Source organism: Xyrauchen texanus, chromosome 26 (assembly GCF_025860055.1).
Source record: "Xyrauchen texanus isolate HMW12.3.18 chromosome 26, RBS_HiC_50CHRs, whole genome shotgun sequence".
Taxonomy (NCBI): Eukaryota; Metazoa; Chordata; class Actinopteri; order Cypriniformes; family Catostomidae; genus Xyrauchen; species Xyrauchen texanus.
In genome coordinates this window covers 31948096-31968916 of record NC_068301.1, presented here as the reverse complement: position 1 = coordinate 31968916, position 20821 = coordinate 31948096, and the positions used below count along the sequence as shown (strand labels likewise).

The following is a 20821-nucleotide window of genomic DNA, read 5'->3' as shown; positions in this document are numbered from 1 at the left end:
ATTTTCTTTTCATGTTTCAATTTTACTGTCACATACAGACTGGGGTCAAAGAACATCAAAGCTGATGCCCTCTCTCGTCTGTATTCACTGGAAATACATACCTTCTTCCTCACCTGAAATTATTCTTCCTTCCTCCATGCTCGTGAGTCCCATTCCTTGGGACATCGACCAAGAGATTGCTCGGGCCACTCCAATTCCCCATAATTTTGAGCCTTGTTAACATGCACACCTGTTTTTCATCTCATAATTAACTGCACACTGCTTATACCCACACTCCACACAGTCATTGTCTAGTCTCGTCTGAGAACACATAGACCATTCCTCTTCATTCAGCTATCATTAGAAAGACTCACTTAAGAATTATTTCTGTTTGTTTACCTTCTTTGTTTTGAGCATTGTGCCATATAAAATCACTGCAATTGGGTTCAACTTACCTGTTACATTGTCTTTATGACACAGACGTACATTTGAACATATGACTTAACAACAACATAACTTAAACTTTTTCTACTTATAACATTATTTTAGAAATGTGTGTAAAGTGATGTACTTAAAAGTAATTACCTTGAACGAAAGTCAAGAACAATAAAACAATTACAAGAATTAAAAATGTAAGGCATTACACTACCTTTTGCACTATTACTTTGTAATCAGATTACACCCAACACTGGTCTCTGTTTACTTTTGTTGGAAAGGAATAGCGCCAACATTTTTTAAAAACATCTTTTTTTTCATGATGGGAAAAAGGTGACTGATTGTTCCTTGGAGCGTAATCAGCCTTAAAGGCTCCATATGGTGAGGATTAAGAGCATCTGCTGCCTCCCAGGAACAAACAGAGGCCTTTGTACAAGGGACATTTTTGTACAAGGGCTGCGCTAAAGCTGTGCTGTAAGGAAGAATGGTCCAAAATTCCTTCTGAACATTGAGCAGGTCTAATCTGCAACTTCTGGAAACTCTTGTTTCAGGTTATGGCTGCCTATGTAGGATTGACCAAGGGTTCACTTACTTTTTCCACAGCACTGTGAATGTTTAATGGTATGTTTTCAATAAAGACATTAAAGATTGTAATTGTTTGTGTATTGTTGGCTTAAGCACATTTTGTTTGTCTACAGACTAAAAACAAGTGACTATTTATCAAAGAAAAGATTGCAAGGAGACTGCATTTTTATTCTGCTGATTATTTTATTTAAATGAGACACAAGATTCCTTTTATTGAAACAAGGAAACAATTAGCCACATCGGGCTAAAGGTTGAAGAAAGTGTGGCTTTTGATATTGTCACTCATATACTGTACAGTCACATCTACAGTGGACCTACGCAAAACTTTATGCCAGCTCAGCAGCCTGTGTGTGCCGTGCAGATGGCAAGACCGCATGAAAAATAGAAAAAGCTTTTTTTGTTGTTGTTTTCTTGACATTAACGTGCTTCCAAAGCATTTTAAAGGAATATACCGGGTTCAATACAAGTTTAGCTCAATCAACAGCATTTGTGGCATAAAGTTGACTACCACCAATAATCCTTTTCTTTAAAAAAGAAGATAAAAAGAAGCAAAAATCAAGGTTAGATTGATGCACTTAAAATGGAAGTGAATGGGGCCAATTTTTAAGTTTAAAAGCAGAAATGTGAAGATTACATTTTATTTTTAACACTAACATTAATTAGTTGACACATTGGCCCCATTCACTTCCACTGACTCACTGTAACCCAGATTGTTGCTTTTTTTTCATGAAAAGGAGTTACTTTCCAAAAATTTTGATTATGAATAGTTTTCTTCCTCGAGGCATTGCAATTGTCAATGAGTCCTCAGTAAATAGTTTTCCCTTCAAAAACAACAAATCATTTTCTCCATTCAACACTCACACACACATTATATAAACACCTGGTTTTTAGTCACGACAACAAAATAATTTATTGCCATTGAGAGTGAACAGACAGTCATATGCACCTGTTCTACATATTCATCTCCACAGGATGGCTTGCCAACTAATGTGCTGTGATCAAATGGCCAGTGCTGGTTTCAATATCAATCCATGGCTTTATCAACAGGTTGCATGCCGATTTAAATCCACAGTCAATAAGGTATGGAATGAAGATGTAATGGTCAAGCTATTCAAGCATTTCAAAATACAGCACACAAATGGTTGCTTTTTCAGAGACTGAACAAATCCACTCTATTATTGCAAATTCTTAGCTTACCAAAATAACAGCTGTTCTTATGTTTTAGTGAACTATTTGGCTTTTTGAAATAAGGTGCATTGATCATTTTTAAAGCCTTTATTGATCATGTAATATGTATGTTGCTAGTGGCTACAAGTGGCTATGAGATGGCTAAATTAATCGTTTTAAATCTCAACAGCACAGTACATTAACATTCGACATTGGTTAATATAGAAATGTTGCTTTGAGACGAGGAAACCATTCACGATAAATCATGCTTGCTTGTAACTAGCTCATGAATAAAATGTTGATTATTCACACTGAATATGGAGACAAAAACCCAAAGGAAGGTCAATTCATGATCAGTAAAAATGATAAAGGCATGCTTTCATTGTGACAATAGCAACATACTTCATAAATATGTACTTTAGGGTAAACGTGTAGACACTTTCACTGAAAATGACAAAATATTTAGGCATGGAATGATTAAAATATTTGGGGCTTGGTATTCGATTACTATAATTTGTCCCTCTTGTAACTAAGGCTGAACAATGAGAACAACCATTATTTGGGTGACACTCACGAAACCTATCAAGATCATTTCTAGGATATATTTCACCCCAAAATGAACAGAAATAAATAAATAAATAAATAAGACAATGCGTTTTGCATAAAGAAAATGAAGCCTATACTTAGGATCATTAGGATGCTTTTGCATCGTGACATTATTTTCATACCAATTAAACGCAGTTTTAATAAAGCAATAAACCACTCGAGCCTGTTAAAGTGACGCGTGCAGACGACCTAAAACACTCTTTAGCCACAGTACAATCACTGTAATGCAGGGCCTCGAATGGCTTATTGTTTTCATACACTGGCAACAGAAATATGATAAGACACACCAATGTTCCTTAAACAGTTACACGTATAGTTAATCATTATAAATAAACATGTATTAATTATTATAATAATTATCAACATTAAAAAAGATATTTTGCCAAGTAATGTGGTTCATTAGTGTAACCGTAGGCTATTTGCGGTTGCCAAGAAACAGCAACATGACACATTAATATAGAAGGTGCAGTCACATGTGTGCGTTTATAATCATTTTAACAAGAGCTTGGAACATAGCTCATCCAATCAGAATTTGAAACTATTCCTAATAACTGTATTGTGAAACTAAAAAGTAGTAATCTATTATTTCAGCTTGTCCAAGGTGATAACATTGAGAGATCTTTTAAAAATGTAGTTAAAATACATGTGTCAGGTTTGTAGAAATGTGATATTTGTGTCCATGTTGATTGTCTTCACTGTAATACAGTAATGATAATCATGTTTTTTTGTTTCATTATAGTAATGAGAATTTGAGGGCAAAACAAACTTAATTGTCATGAAAATGATGTCACAATGCAATTTTTTTTTACTGGTCAATAAAATAGGTTTCATGTTTTATACAAAACATATTTTCTTACAACGTTCTTTTGATTTTAGAATAGATATTAGCTGTATATCCAGCAATTATACACTTTAATATACAATAGCATGTATTGGGTATTTCCACATGCAGTATTGAACATTAGCTGTTTCAGATTAGATGGTAATATTATAAGTGCCTCTGAGCACACGTGTCTGGTCCATGGGGGTAGTAACATGGCCTTTCTAATATTTGCAGCACACACAGTGTGTCTGATCAGCTACATCAGTTTTTCACGCAGCCCATAATCACACATCATCCAGACAGCACGTCCCAACAAGGAATGTCATGGAATGCAGGAAATGACAGTATAGGAACAGTGATAGTTGCTGTGGTTGATCTGAATGGGGACATAAATTCCAAATTACCTGAGTTTAAACACCAAGTCATTCACCTAAAGCGAGGCCACAGGCGGACACTGTGCAACAAATTGAGCAAACAAAAAAGCTTTGTTATTTGTACTTATTTATCATTTCCATTTTTCTGTATTTCTGCAATGTTGTCAGAAGGTAGAAAACCTGGATAGCGTGTAAACGTAAACCTGTGGAGTATAGCTCATTTTCCATAATGCACATAACACAGCAATGCATGGTTTTAACTTCAAACAAGCTTTTTTTCTTTATATATAGAGAGAGAGATTTTCTTATAGGAATATTGATAGAGAGAGCTTATTCATACTGTGGATGTTGAAAGAAAACACAACACATAATTTAAATGTAAAACATACGATCAGCTTCAAATGCATTCCCCTGGTGCTATTAAGACCTTCCTTAAAGTTTTAATCAGTTTTCCTTATAAATCAATGGTGCATTAAAACGTAACCCCTAAATTTGCGCTGTCTGAATATACTACTTATAAGTTGCTTAAATTTTAAGCACACACGAAAGCAAAGCTGTGTTTCAAAAGCAGCTGTGCAGTTGCTCGTGTTGAAACAAGGATCAAATTAATAAAGTACCAGCAAACACATCCACATCTAAAAAAGCAAAACTGTAATATCTGGAATTTGATTGAACGTATTAATAGGCAAATTTAATAAATATGATTTAGGTGATGAGACTCTTATCCTGCCATACAAAGGAAAAACTTAGTGACTACACATTTTGTCGAATGGAGTTACGAGCGGAATCAGGTCACTTAGACTATGATCTGTCCTGTGACAGATTGGTTTAACTCAACTATGCTTAGATTTAGAGAAAACGTGTGTGAAAATTGGAGTAACTACAGTACCACAGAGCCATTTTCCACAGTTTCACCAATGGTGCAGTTACTGCGTTTTCTCTTTGTAGGGCAGTATAGCTCACTCATGTCTTTATGTCATTTAAGATAACAGTGAAACCATTTTAACTTTAGATTTGCATATTCTAAGGTCCATGGAGCCTGTTCCCACAATGCATCATTCCATTTAGCTCTTCAGACGCTGTTCCTGACAAATCACAAAAGCGTGGCATTGCCACATACTCTAACACTTCGGCTGCATTTACCAGCACTTCAAAACATTTGCTCTGAACATATTGGTGATTTTTGTTCGGGCCATAGTTGCTATGCCATGCAGATAGTAAAGATTCAGCACAGAGGTGGGGTCCATCAGAGAACTAGAAGGAAATTTGGGTGCGTAACAGTCCTCTACATAGCCTGGGGTTGGAGGGGTTGTGACAGAGACCAGCTCTGTGCAAATTTAGCTGACTGCAAAGTTCTGCGGCTGCGAAGGGGATTCTGAAGATGCCTCCTGCTTTTGGGAGGGTGAAACGGCAAGTGAATCCGGGGGGTCGTCTGTGCTCGTGCTGGTGGAGACCTGAGTGGGCATGTGATGGTGAGGGGTGAAGGGGTGTGATGAGCTGGCACCGGCCTGCAGGTCCTGGGTTGCCTCGTCCTCCGGCTGTGAGCTGGAGTACTGGAGCAGGGAGCCAGGAAGCTTGACCGGACAGAACGCAGAGCCAGTGGAGATGAAGTTCACTTTGTTTTTATCAGGGCAGGAGAACAGGGGGACAGTGGCAGACTGTCTGGACCTGAGAAAGAAAGGGGAAAAAAAACTTTACTCACGCCATAGTCCTAAGGTTTTCAACAAGGGGTCCGTGACATAAAGCTCAAAGTATACTTCGATTTTGTTGTGTACGCTTAGCAAAACTACAGTATCACTGTAGTTACCTCTAACAGAAAACATGTTACATTCCAATCATAGTATGATAGTATTTCATTCCAAATCTATTTTTCCATGCAACTTGAATTTTGCTAGAGGGAGGGTTAATTACAGAAATAAAGCTCAACTTACGTCATTTCCTCAAACACTTTGATCTTCTCACAGCCCTCTGGAGGCTCTCGTTTAAACATGTAGCTGTTGTTGGGCTTTGGAGATGAGGTGAACTTAGGCAGAGGAGAACTGCTGCCGCTATCTGCAGTCAGAAAATGTGAAAATCATTTCTTGATCCATGCTAAGCTATAAATTGGTGACCATACATTATTCATACTTAATATTGCAAGTATCCCAACCAAGTGGCCACATGTCAAATGATAGCATTTAATATACTGTTAAAATAGCTGCTCTTATGGTACAAAGTAGCATAGAAACTGTTTCTTGACCAACTTGAATATGATAATTCTGTGACAATCAAGTTATCATTAACCTCTTATTAGTCCCTTTGTAAAGACTACACCTCAAAAAACAAATACAATGCACCTTAGGAGTCATTATTGTATTGTTTAAAGTTGTACTGCATTATACAATCCATACTTTACAGAATGATTTGCATATCTATAAAAACAGTACCATAGAAGTGATATTTATTAGTGACCAAATAAAAATGAAAACAACCACAGATAATGTACAGTATTAATGCATCAATGCAAAATCTTCATTGACATGACATTGCATACAATGTGTTCATGAAGCTTACTCTGAAATATTTTATAATCAAAGATCAAGTATTTCGTTCTTGCAAACTTGTTGATGAGGACTCAGCTCACTGTTTGTATATAATGTATGTGTGAGAAGTCTGTAGTGACCTTTGTCTCTGTCGTCCAGCATCTCGTCAGTGGAGTAAGGACTGCCGTCGTGTGAGCGGGGTGGGCATGCGGGTGAGGGACAGGGTGACAAACTGGAGCAGCTACTGGAGCGTCCAGGCACTGAGGGCATCTGCGTGTCTATACCGCGACTGCTGCTGCTGCGATGCTGGGGAGGAAACGGAGCCCTGCGTCCATCAGGAACCTCGAGTGCCTGAGAGCCAGTCACAGAGAGAGAATTAGACAAACCTGCTATGTAAAATTTCTAGCGCACAACAACAGAATCTGTAAGGAGCAGTTTACACACCTTTTGTCTTTACCTGATGTGTTGCATTTTGCGTCTTTGTCAGCATCTCGTGCAGAGTGCGTTAAAAATGTTGTGTCAAATTAAAAGAACTTCAACTTTTGAAAACATGTCTAGAGCAGTGTTATTATAGCTTTTATTTCTATTTTATATTCAATTAGTCATTCCAAATTAGTTTTAGTATTTTTTATGGCTGCCAAAGCTGAACATTTACTGGTATCATATAAAAAGTCTAAAATCATATTTCTCAGGGCACTCTTGTGTTACCTCTATCAAGTTGTATTATCATGTTTAATTTGGATCGTAAATATTGCAAATGTTATAATACAGGGTGCATATGGGTAAATTGAAAAGGACAGTTAAACTTGATCCCCCATTGTATCCATATGAATTTCCTCAAATTATTATAAATCATTACTAAACTAATCTTTGGGAAGTAAACAATTAAAGGAATAGTTCACCCAAAAATAGAAATTCTCTCAACATTTACACATCCTAATGCCATCCTAAATGTGTATGACTTCCTTTATTCTACTGAACACAAAGTGAATGGTTTTCAGAAATACGAAGCTCCAGAAAGCACATAAAGTCAGCATAAAAATAAGCCATAAGACTACAATGGTTTAATCCATGTCTGCAGAAGTGATATGATAAGTGAGGGTGAGAAACAGATCAATATTACATTTTTATAAATTCTCCTACCAGCCAAGTAGGTGGTGTTATGCACAACAAATGCAAATTGCTAATTAAAAACAAAAGAAGCAGTGTTGGAGACTGATGGTAAAGAATTATTTTAATATGTATCTGTTTCTCACCCACACCGCTTCGAAAGATATGGATTTAATAACTGGAGTCTTATGGATTATTTTAAGCAACCTTTATATGCTTTTTGGAGCTTCAAAATTCTGGCCACCATTCAATTGCATTGTATGGACCCACAGAGATGAGATATTCTTCTAAAAAATTTAATCTGTGTTCAGCAGAGTAAAATATCAAATAATATTCATTTTTGGTTGAACTATCCCTTTAAGAGGAATCAGAATCGGAACTGAAATCATTAAATTCTTTATGATTCCCATCCCTAATCATGAGACACAAATTCAGTATAATGTGCTCAAATTGACTGACAGTGTATGCAATAAAATAATTCAATGCATGTGCTGCTGACATCTTGATGTGCATTTTTTGACACACTTTAGCTGTGTATGTACCTTCAGCTCCTCTTTCTCTCCATTGTCTTTTATGAAGACTTTCTCCAGCTCGTGGTTGATGCCCTCCATGCTGCTGGGCACTCTGGTGATGGAGGCCTTTGGTACTGTGATGTTGGACAGTGGCATCTGTGCTGGCTTCGACATGGACTGCAGGAGGAGAGAATTAAAATTCACATCTGACTAAACATTCAGCACGTTCTGGATTTTATAACCGATATTATAGATGTGTGTGCAGACCAGAGCTTGGCTGGCTGTGCTGATGGTAGTGGTAGTGTGGATGGTGGTGCTGCTGGTACAACACTGGAGGGGAGACAGACACTCTTTACTGTCCTTACACTGCCGGCCTCCGCCCTGTTTACTGCGCTGCAGCTGCAGCCTGAGCTTTGCAATCTGAAAGAGAGCAAGATAATCAAATATAAATGTAAGAACGGAGAGAACTCTGTCATTCTCTATTCACATTGATGGTTGAAACACTTCTACGCACTGCTAGATTAATCTGATGGTTTGAGTAGTTACTTGTGATCACCATGTCAGAGTGGATATGACTTTCTACACTATAAGAAGAAAGTCCTACAAGACATATATTGATGAGCCAAAACATTATGACCTAATTGCTATTGGTCCTACGCTTGCCTCCAAAACCACACCTACCCACCGAGGCATGGACTCTACAAGACCCCTGAAGGTGTCCTGTGGTATCTGGCACCAAGACATTGGCAGAAGATCCTTCAACTCTTGTAAGTTGCAAGGTGGAGCTGCCATTGATCAGACTTGTTGGCCCAGCACATCCCACAGATCCTCAATCGGATTGAGATCTAGAGAATTTGGAGGCCAGATCAACACCTTGAATTCAAGGCAGAAATGCATTCCAAGAGTCATACGGGCTATTGCACCTATTAAGTTTTGATTGTAAAACTCTCTCAATACATGCTGTAACTCAGCATGGCCACAAGAGGTTACTACAAAACTGTCAGTCAAGTGACAAGGCTCACCCTTTCTGAAGTCAAAATGTATATTTCTGTATGTATTGAGTTTGGTTGCCCATATTAGAACAGCAGAGAATTCCCATTATGGGATTTGTATCTACAAACACCCCACCCCCCCATCACTTCAACAGTTCACCAAGTGGGCCACTCTACCCTCTCAAACTTGCTTGATCACTAACTGTTTTGTCCTGTGAGGTTTTTCCATATTTTATTACAGTGTTGACTGACTGCATGTATGGAAACAATTGAACAAGTCTAGACTTGTGTGTTCAAACTGATCATACAAGTGGTTAATGACTCTGGGCTTTGTCTTCATCAAACATTAAACTACAGCCAGCACCACACCTCAACAGAAGGAGGCAGTTTCCATCCACCTCTGTTTGTCAAAGATTAGAAATTCCAATCTAAAAACTGTGCATACATGCAAATTTGTCACAAATGACTTGCCTCATCTTTTCTGTACTGATCACTAAAAGAACATGTTCTCCAAAAGCCAACAGCAATCAAGAAACAAGTTCTGTGCTTGAGAATTACAATGATAGAAAGATGTTTATTGCTGCCAACACTAGACAAACACAAGCTCAGCTGTAACTAGGGGAAATCCTGAATGTGCTCTTTTGTGTAGTAAGTCAATATACACAATCTAATTCCACTTAAGAGGTGTAAGTAGTTATAAGCCACTAAGTGGAAGCACTTGACATGAACTACGATAAAAATGGTTGAAACTGAGGACATGAACTTCCTATATGTGGGGAAGGAAAGAATGACTTAAATGTGTAAATTTTCTTGGAAAAGTTCCTAAAAAGACTAAAACACTTGTGTACTCATCAATATGAATATGTGCACTATCCCTTGACAAGAAATAAAGTCATTTATCAAGTTATTTAAAGAATAAATATAATTAGAAAGTAGATATTTGGAGGTCCACATTGTGTTCTTCTTGAGACAATGCACAATGCATGAGACCTATATAACCTTTCAGATTTAAAGAAATAGTTAACAGAAAAATCAAAATTCTGTTACTTTTCCTCAACCTAATTTTTTCCCAAACCTGTATGACCTTCTTTCTTCTGTGGAACACAAAAGATGTTAGGCATAATGGCCTGGCCACTGTCATGAATGAAAGAGAATGGAGACTGAGGTGGTAAAGCAGCAAAAAATAAAAAGAGAAAAAAACAAAAACAAAAATAAAACACCATAAGGTACCATACAAGTAATTAATCTAACTTGTGCGCTTTATTACAACTCTTCTGAAGCCATATGATAGCTTTGTGTGAGGAACAGAGTATTATTTGTTGTAGTTCACGAAAATCTTCCCTATAGCTGTAGCTCAATAATCATGTTTATGTACAATCAAATATGACCTTGATGCACGTCTTGATATACCATATTTGAATGTACATAATGTGATTTAGATTGAAAGCTATAAAGGAGACTTTTTAAGTGAATAATGGTTAAAATTTTGGGAAATGTTTACAATGCTTTTTTGTCATTTCACTGTCATTGTATGTACAGTAAAAGAACAGTGTAAAGAAAATGCTCTACTTTTGAAGAAATTGTCATTCTTCAAAATATTTCCTTTGTATGGAATATTGAACAGCTGCATCCCAAATCACATACTTTTATTTTACGATATTTTGTAGCATAAGTAGTGTCTGCACAGAAATATAGAGCACTACAGAACTACCCAGATGATGTATTCCTTCAAACAAAATAATGGAGTGTGGAATGTTGGACACTTCATGTACTCAGTGGTCGTGCCTTTCCCTACATAGCAGAAGAGATGAGGTTACCTAACTGCGATACTGGTTTGACAAAACAATTACAATAAAAGGTGAATGTGGCAACAAGCTAAATTTCTGTGAAGACAACACCGTAAAAATGTGAGTTAAATAATTTACCATCTCTCCACGTTGTGTAAATATGTACGTTATTTGGATTCCAGTGTTGAACTGAGTTAAGCTAACATGTTTAAGGTAGCAGCAACATGTTTGAAACATCACTTCCATTAGCTGAAAAATGGCAAATGCTTCCAGATCCACAGTTTTCCTGAGCGGAGTCATGACGATTCTAATTGCCTGTTTTCTTTTTCTGGTCTCAAGATGTAAAACTAACCAAAATGAGCGATCCATATGGAGTATAATACATTTAAAATATGAATTCATATGTGCGTCTGTGTAACAATGAACAAGGAGGAAATATAGACATTATTATAAATTTGTTGAGTGTTTAAGTGTTTTAGAAAGTAACTTAAAATTAAATTAATTAGTAATGTGATTACTTTTTCAATTAAGTAATTGGTTTACAGTTTTTGAGAAATTATTCATTTGTAGTGGATTACTATTTTTAAGTAACTTTCCTAACACTGCACATAACTGATTCAGTAATTCACTCAAGCCCCTACGCAGCCTAAAGAGACTTTGCCAGATGTCACAGTCTTCTTTTTTTAAAACAAAATATTTTGTTAATTGCTACTGTTTCCGACTAGATTTTGACTCCTATTTATAAAATAACGTGTTTTCCAGTTTTATTCGTTTATACTTAGTATACATTGTTAAGTTCAATTGTGAATGTCATTGTTTAAAGTTCTGCAGTTAGAACTCTTATTTTAGTAACTGATTGCAGAGTGTATGGTGCATTTGTGACATAGCCAATGCCTTTTTAGGACATGTTTAGACAAAATGGTTTGGAACAACACGAGAGTGAGAAAACGATGACAGAATATTACATTTCTGGCTGAATGGTTACTATAGCATATTTAACATTTAGAAAGCCCAATGTCATTCATATATTCCTGGTGAAAACTGATACCAATCGCAAAAATTCTAAACAGCCATGCTTTCGATTCAGCACTAAATATTGTGAGTATGATGGTTTATACAGGAAATGTATTACTCTGCACTTGCATGCAGCTGGTGTCAAATCTAACAAGTGCAAGAGGCAACAACAGACCCCCTCGTAAATCAAAAAGGTTTGTGCACCTCAAAGATCAGGGCTTTCCATCAACAAACAATGTCCATCTGATAAGAATGTGGACAAACTCAAGACATAACTTTACACATATTACTAGATCAGAAACCCATGTGCCTCTATTGTTCCAAAACTTTGAGGCATTGGGAAACCTATACATTTGGCAGAGAGGAATAATGGTTGTTGCAGAGAGGGGAAGTTGGTTGTTAAAGGAGCAGATAGTGTTATCTTGCTCTTCCCTGAATCGTCAGGGTGGGGCTGAGCACCCGTGATAAGGCTGACTCTGCTGCGGCTAGCACTCGCAATAACACACCGTGCAACGCAGGAAGTCTGAAGCCACACAGGAAGTTATATATAGCAATGGGTGCTTGGAGAGACGGATTGATCGTCGTGACTGACAGCCTCGTGCGGACAGCTAGGTGTAGGGGCTTTAGTTCCACACCTCACTGCAAAATAATGTTCTTACTCAGTATTTTTGTCTTGTTTTCAAGTACCATTACTTAAAACAAGATACATTTACTTGAAAAGCAAAATGACATATGATATTAGTCTTGTTGTCAGAGATATCTAGCAAAATGTCTGCAAAGAGTTTTTCTTTCTTGTAGGGCTGTCAATTGCTAAAAAATTTTAATCGAATTAATTACATGGTGTCCCGATTAATTAATCGCGACAAATCGCAGATACAAATATTTGCTGAGAAAGCCCCTCATATAAATATAATTCAATATATAATGATGAAATGATACATAGTTATCTTTAAATATTTAAAAATTATATATATATATATATAAATATTCAGATAATTAAAATGCATTACATTCTTGTAGCAGAAGAGTTAATCATTAATAAAACAATACAAAAGTGGCTTTAGAATACAATGTATTGTTTACTACCATATTATTGATCATAAGTCAATCATTGGCACACAGTTCACAGCAATCGATTTCACAAGTGAATTTGTCAATCAGTTGGAGATTTATTATGAGGGCTTGTTTAAGGACCCGTCAATGACCATCAGCGTCAGACATGCTTGTGTAGCGTCTTGGATGCTTTCCGTCATAAACATTAAATTTTTAGGTTACTGTGTCAAGTTAAATATAGTTTAATACTTAGAACACATATCGAGATCCCTTAGTTCAGATTTGCGCTCCATCAAGTGTTTGGAATGCAAGAACGTAACGCATGTCTGTGTTGTTCTGCTGCTCAAGGGTGTTTTTCTTCACTGTATAAACTGCGCACTGCCATGCAGCTGAAGTTTCACTTACTGCCCTCTGGAGTAAACAGGGGGTACTACAAGCTTGCATTCCTCAGGAATCTTCCAAATTACGGTCCGGGGGCATTGCAATTAATGGCGTTCAAATTAATCGCACTGAATTAATGCATTATATCGACAGCCCTACTTTCTTATTTTAAGCATAAACCTCCCTAAATGTTTTAATAGATATAAATAAATACAAGACATAACATATAATGAAAGTAAATGTATCTTGTATTAAGGATGTTTTGATGTTTTTACCAGAAAACAAGACAAATACTTAGCAAGTTAATGATTTTTTGCTGCTCTACACATTAGAGGCTATTTTGAGAGCCACAGAGGATGAGATCATTGCAAATGCAGAAGTGCACAGCTCATCACTTTAGGACAGTGAGAGCTCTGTTAATAGCTATTAGTGTGATTGCACTGTCTTGTTCTTTAAACCCAAACAGAAAAATTACACAGCTGCGAATGTAAGATGCACTTCATGGAGTGTTTCACAGCTGAAAGGGGGTGTGCTTCCTGCTGCTTGTGTTAGGGATGGACCCAAGTAACCAAGAACTCTCAAATAACAGCAATGATCGATCAGGTAAACACTAAGGCTTTCAATCGCTAAAAATTCTTACATTACATGTTCCACTTCTGACACTCACTCGACGTTGGGTCGATCTTGAGAGCCCCAAAACACCTAAGATCTTTGAGAAAAGGCCAATGAGAATTGGCAAATAGAATTTGCATGCCACTCCCTGGACATACGGCTATAAAAGGAGCTGGAATGCTCACTCTCATTCAGATTTTTTCTTCGGAGCTGAGCGGTTGTGTGTCAGCGAGCTGAATCCCACTGTGGTTCCATTCACCTCTGAAAGAAGCGTACACCGTTGGATATATGGCGCATTCCAGCAGCTTTCTCTCCTTCTGCACGATTAGTGCAGATTACGCCCCTGGGCACTTCAACAGCGCTACTAAGAGTATATATTCCTCTATTAGAGCAGCACATTGACGTGAATGTCTTTTTAAAGATGCCTCTCCGTCTTTGTGTGATTCCTGGATGCGGTCAGTAATGCCGGTCGGGTTGATGCATATGAGACCGCTTCAGCACTAGCTTCAGACTCGAGTCCCGAGATGGGCATGGCGACACAGCACATATCACGTGGCTATCACGCCAAAATTCCCCCACTTATTCAGCCCTTGGACAAACCTCATGTTTTTGAAGGCAAGAGTCCCCAACAGCAGGTGTCCAGATGCATCATGGTCACCACAGATGCCTCCAAGTCAGGCTGGGGTGCCGTGTTCAATGGGCATGCAGCCGCTGGCACCTGGACAGAACCACGGTGGTGTAGGCACATCAACAGCCTAGAGTTGCTGGCTGTACTGCTCGCCCTGCGGAGGCTATTGCCGTTGATCAGGGGCAAGCATGTGTTGGTCCGTTCCGACAACACAGCGACAGTAGTGTATATAAATCGCCAAGCCGGCATACGTTCTCCTCGCATGTCGCAACTCGCCTGCCATTTGGAGTTGGGAAAATTCCCAACATACTGGATAATTGGATTAGGTGAATCCATATCTAACATCTTCTTCTATACTCAGATGTTTCTCCAGATTTTCCTCCTGTTTATATCTTGCACTGTTAATAATATGCAGTATTATTTTTTCTCATCATATTTTCATTAACAGTATGCTTTAATGAAAACTTTTAATTATAACTTTTAAATGTTTTCGTCAGTGATTTTGTTGACAAGATTAAGACTGGGTGGAGGAATAAGAGAAATTGCAAAGTATAACATGGCGGCTTTAGGAAAGGAAGTCCAGCAATTGAGTTAAGGGAGCCAATCCGCATACTGGTAAAGGAAATGACTCGTCTTTTTCTGTAAAATGTGCAAGCACATTGGCAAGTTTTTAGTCTGATTTCAACTAAAGAAGCAAACTTTATGAATTTTCAACTTTTTGTCAGATATTATTGGTGATTTGAAATGTCATTAAACAGTAATCTTAATCGACATTTTTGGAGATTTTCCCATTAAAGTGGATGTAAGCTGTACTTCCATGCTTATTGCAACATAATGGAATATATCTAAATACTGCTAAGATCATGCCGCGAGACACATTTGAACAACCAAAGACATTCATCTGACACTTTTAAATACCTCAACAATTAAAAATAAATAGGGCAGACAGAATGCACTCTGTCCCTGGTTGATTAATCTGATGAACAAAATGCAATTCACTTAATGGTGTGTAAATGTGCATGTACCTCTTTAAGCTGGTCAGCGCTGCCCCAGGACGCCGAGCGCTGGTGTGTGCTCCTATTCTCTTCGGTTTCGTCACTCCAACATCCAGGAGTCTGAAAACACACAAAAACACACCTCAATAAATCTCATTCCCATGCATCGTTCTCCTGACCCACTATTTCTCATCACAAAGGCGGCATTGTTCCTGCAAACGGTTCCCTGAACATTTCAATAAACGGTCACCTACATTCCTTTCAAAAACAACATTCTCTATTACTATAGGAAAGTCTGTGGGCACATGTGGATGTGATGTATGACCTCAGGTATGTGATTCATAGAGTCTGCCCATCGACACCACATATAACACACAAAGTGTATTGTAAAAGATGTGCTCCTAGGTGAGGCTCTGAAAAGTCAGTGTAATTGGTGGTATATTATACAAAAGAAGATGATTGTAATAATAAATGAATGCCTCAATTTCTTCCTTGTTTGTCCTTGTCTGTTAAGGAATTTGAGAATTTGCTCTTTGATCATTCATGTTCGTGGCACAAATGGTTCAAGTGAGTCGCCACATTACTCAGGATGAAGTTTGTTCAAATCCCTAATCCTAAGTATAAGCAATAGTAATAATGATGCTTTCCTTAGCAAATACTGATAAGAAAGAAATTTCAATACAGTAATTGACTGTACCCACTGTAAAAAGTGGGAAAATAGGTCAAATGAAAATGGCTCTTTTGAGTTTATGAAGACACTATGGGGCTGCCCGCAGCTGCTGTTGTGGCCAGAGGTGGATTCAAGGCCTGTGAAGGCAGACCGAAATTAGAAGGCCAATGGAATTGACACAGGCTTTGAAGGCATATTTTCTTTCTTTCTGTAATTCAAACTCTTTTAAATGGATAGTTTTGTCAATGACAATTCTGTCAACATTTACTTACCCTGATGTACTTACTGTTCTCAAGAATGTTGTTTTTTTTCCATTCAATGAAAGTATATACTGATCATGGGCTGTCATGTTACAAAAAGGATAAAAAGCACCAAAAAGTTGTCAATATGACTTGATCACTATATTTCAAGTCTACTGAAGTTATACCACAGCTTTGTGTGAGAAATATACAACAGAATTTAAGCTGTTATTTGCTGAAATCTACCAATCCACATTGCTCTCAAATCTCATTTGCACTTCCACTCTCTAAAAACTTGATGTGAAGAGATTCGACAAACACGGTTACAACACACACAACAACCAATCACGTTCAGCATTAGTGCCATCAAACCTCACACTACATATGCACAACTTTTATGATACCTTTAAGGTACTTATTGTTCCTTTTTGGAGTTTGAAGAAACAATTAAGAAATTATTTTTGGCATATCCAACTTTTTCCTGAGGTCTTAATGGGGAAACTAGCATTCGCTAGCTTTGCCTGCACTCATTTTAGACCCTGTTTACAGCCGGTCACGAGACACGTTTCAGATGATCCGATCGCAAATGGTCAGCACTAAATATACACTCACTGAACACTTTATTAGGAACACCTATAAACCTACTTATTCATGTGATTATCTAATCAGCCAATCATGTGGCAGTAGTGCAATGCATAAAATCATGCAGATACGGGTCATGAGCTTCAGTTAATATTCACATCAACCCTCAGAATTTAGAGTTAAATTAAGTTAAAACTGAAGTGTTGATTTTAGGCTATCCCATGTATTCCTCTCCTGTCCTGGAATCCCAGTCAGGTCCACTTTCTTCCAATGTAAAAAAGAAAGTTAAAATTTAATAATATTTTACTCTTTGTTTCTTTTTGATAAACCGATTAGTTCTGTTAATAAGGGAATCTTCTTTCATCTCAGATCTATTGCAAAGCTAAATCATTTAATTTCTAGTAAAGATCTGGAAATTGTGATCCATGCTCTTATTAGACTATTGTACATTGTATATCTGCTGTACATTGACCTTTCTCAATCTGCTTTATCTTGCTTACAAATTGTTCAAAATGCAGCAGCCAGGTTTTTAACCGGGTCAAAAAAGAGGGATCATATTTCCCCCATATAGACATCTCTTCACTGGCTTTCTGTTACGTCCAGGGTTGATTTTAAAACCCTTCTTTTTGTGTATAAAGCATTGTATGGTCTAGCACCAAAATACATTAGTGACCTTCTTCACCCTTACTCTCCAGTCAGAGTGCTCATCTTCCAATCAATTATTTTTGTCTGTCCCCCGTTGTTGAAGTAAATCCAAGGGTGATCAGGCCTTTGTGTGGCCAGACACAAACTTTGAAATAGTCTTCCCTTTCACATCAGGTCTGCTTCATCGTTAGCTATTTTTAAATCTTCCATTAAATCATATTTTTATTCTTTAGCTTTAGAAAAAATTTAAAAGTTGGATGTTTATTGTTTGTGATTTTTATGTATATACTGTTTTATTCTTGATATATTTCCTTTTTTATAATTGTTTCAATTTCTCTATTGTACAGCACTTTTGAAGAACTTATGTTATGTTTAAATGTGCTTTATAACTAAATGTTGATTGATTGATCATAATGGGGAAAAAATGTGATCTCAGCGATTTCGACTGTGACATGATTGTTGATGCCAGACGGGCTGGCATGAGTATTTCTGTAACTGCTGATCTCCTGAGATTTTCAAGCACAACAGTCTCTGGAGTTTACTCAGAATGGTGCCAAAGACAAAAAACATCCAGTGAGTGGCAGTTCTGCGGACGGAAATGCCTTTTTGATGCAAGAGTTCAACAGAGAATGGCCAGACTGTTTCAAGCTGACAGAAAGACTACAGTAACTCAGATAACCACTCTGTACAATTGTAGTGAGCAGAACAGCATCTCAGAATGCACAGCATGTCGAACCTTGAGGCGGATTGGCTACAACAGCAGAAGACCACATCAGGCAGTTTATTAGGACCACAGTGTTCCTAATAAAGTGCTCAGTGAGTGTAGTTGTAAACGGGGTGCAAACCGTTTTGTGATTGGATCACGAAAAACACATACAGAGGTAGTCAAAAAACATGTGACCACATCGCATTTGATGTGTAAATGCAGTTCTGAATGATGGGTCCCAAACAATGGTTTACATTTATGCACAAATAAAAAATAAAAAAATAACTGTCTGATTATCTGATCGGAACTTGAAAAAGCAATTACATCCTCAAGCACTAGAACTTCATGGCTTTTCCTCAGTACGTCTGTCTGATATCATCATACAAGGTGACACGATGACAAGCACACACACCTGAAGCTGTACGTAATAAAAGGTAGTCCACTAAAACAACCGATAGTTTTGCTCTAAATGTTACGTTTGTGCTTCGATCTGGGTTGAAATCATCTGGGAGAAACAGCAGGAAAATTTTGTTCACGCTCTCTTTGTATTTATGACTTTTTTGCAGTTTATTATCTTTCGGTAACACTGACATAGTGATTGATGTATATCATCATGAAATCAGACACCCTCTCCTAGAAATCCCAACACCGCAACAAAAGAATGAATGGATGTACTCTGCAACAGCAACTGTGTTTATTTAATGATGGAGGTAAAGCCAAAATTTTCACTTAGCATCATGGGACATAGGAAAAAGGTGGATAGAAAATTAAACCTATTTTAAGGGCCATTAAGACTTTGCACTGTGATATTTTTTTCACGACAGTTACGCACAATTTACCTACATATTATCTTTACAGCAATGGGAAAAATATATATATATTATTTAAATAAAAAAGTATTACAGAAAAGTATTTATACAAAGTATATTTACATTTACGCATTTGGAAAACGCTTTTATCCAAAGCGACTTACAGTGCACTTATTACAGGGACAATCCCCCCGAAGCAACCTGGAGTTAAGTGCCTTGCTCAAGGACACAATGGTGGTGGCTGTGGGGATCAAACCAGCGACCTTCTGATTACCAGTTATGTGCTTTAGCCCACTACGCCACCACCACACATATAATGGTGTATAAAAAGTATATAAACTGTAAAGTATTAATACATTATAATAGTACTCCATTGATACTGGCTCACATATTCGCTGTTCTTAATAAAAAATTAATTCATTGTACAGCAGCATAGTTTTTACTGTAATACAAAATTTTTTTTTTACTGAGGATCATCACCCAAACTTTGGGAATAGTAAAGTAAAATGCCCAGAAAATGAGAATCGGGTATGCAACAAGGCTCGTAGCTCTTCGACAAACGAGGAAGCGGGAGACGGCGAAATCCAACTCATGTTTTTATTTTCAGAACTCAAAACAAATTTCTTAGCAAACTCAAAGCATCACAGTCTCTGGTTGGGCGTGTGTGCAGCTCTATCTCTCTCACTGGCATCTGTCTCGCTCTTAAATCCGTCTCCACTCTCACTGCAATGACAAAAAGCTGTTTGAGACAATCAATGACAGGTGATGACCCTCACTGTTCTCATCTCCAGATAGCACTCTCAATTCACAAGCCTGCCCTCGACCACACTCCCACCACCAAATACCACCATCGCCCGACTCAGGCCAGGGACCCATCCGGCCGGCCCTCCCCCCCTTTCTGGAGCGCCCCCAGCCTGTGGATCATCTCGAAATTAAATGGCTGAAGAGCCAGTTACCAAAGGGTGATACCTGCGTTTGTATACTTCATGCAATGAGGCCACTGGAGCAGGGCATGGTCCGAACAGAGGGTGAAAGCCCATCCCAGGAGGCAGTATCGAAGGGTTAGGACCACCCACTTGATAGCCAGACACTCAATGTAAAAAATAGTGCTGTACCTCGCCTATCTCGCTGAAAGCTTCCGGCAGATGTACAGCACTGGGCACTCCTCCCCCTCGACCACCTGGGACAACACGGCTCCCAACCCCCTGTCCGACACATCAGACTGTAAAACAAAAGGGAGAGCAAAATCAGGAGAATGAACGGCCCACCACAAAGTGCAACTTGCACCTGCATAAAAGCCTGTGAGCATGGCTCCAACCACTGGACCGGCATTGGGCTCCCTTTCTAGTGAGATCAGTCAGCGGGCTGTGACATCTTAATAATTAGGCACAATATTCTATAATAGCCAGCCAGCCCCAGAAACTGCCTCACCTCCTTTTTGGTCTTGGGTCTCGGGCAATTTGGGAGCTCACCTGCCCGTGACCCAAGTGGAACTCCAGATACCGTAACTCCACCTGTCCGATTGCACAATTCTTAGGGTTTGCTGTGAGTCCCGCCTGTCGCAACAACCTCAGAAAAGCCCTCTGATGCTGCAT

At 38.1% G+C, this 20821-nt stretch overlaps 1 protein-coding gene across 1 annotated transcript in view; it reads right to left on the bottom strand.

The window, feature by feature from the left end:
* Positions 1-1174: 1174 nt before the first annotated feature.
* LOC127619502 (glucocorticoid-induced transcript 1 protein-like) overlaps positions 1175-20821 on the bottom strand; it is a 55837-nt gene continuing 36190 nt past the window's right edge. The window contains exons 3-8 of the mRNA XM_052092340.1: positions 15606-15695; positions 8381-8533; positions 8144-8290; positions 6632-6842; positions 5901-6021; positions 1175-5637 (exon numbers count right to left, since the gene is read on the bottom strand). Coding sequence (XP_051948300.1) covers positions 5307-5637; positions 5901-6021; positions 6632-6842; positions 8144-8290; positions 8381-8533; positions 15606-15695 — 1053 coding nt within the window. The 3' untranslated portion in view covers positions 1175-5306. The remainder of the gene's footprint in view (positions 5638-5900; positions 6022-6631; positions 6843-8143; positions 8291-8380; positions 8534-15605; positions 15696-20821) is intronic.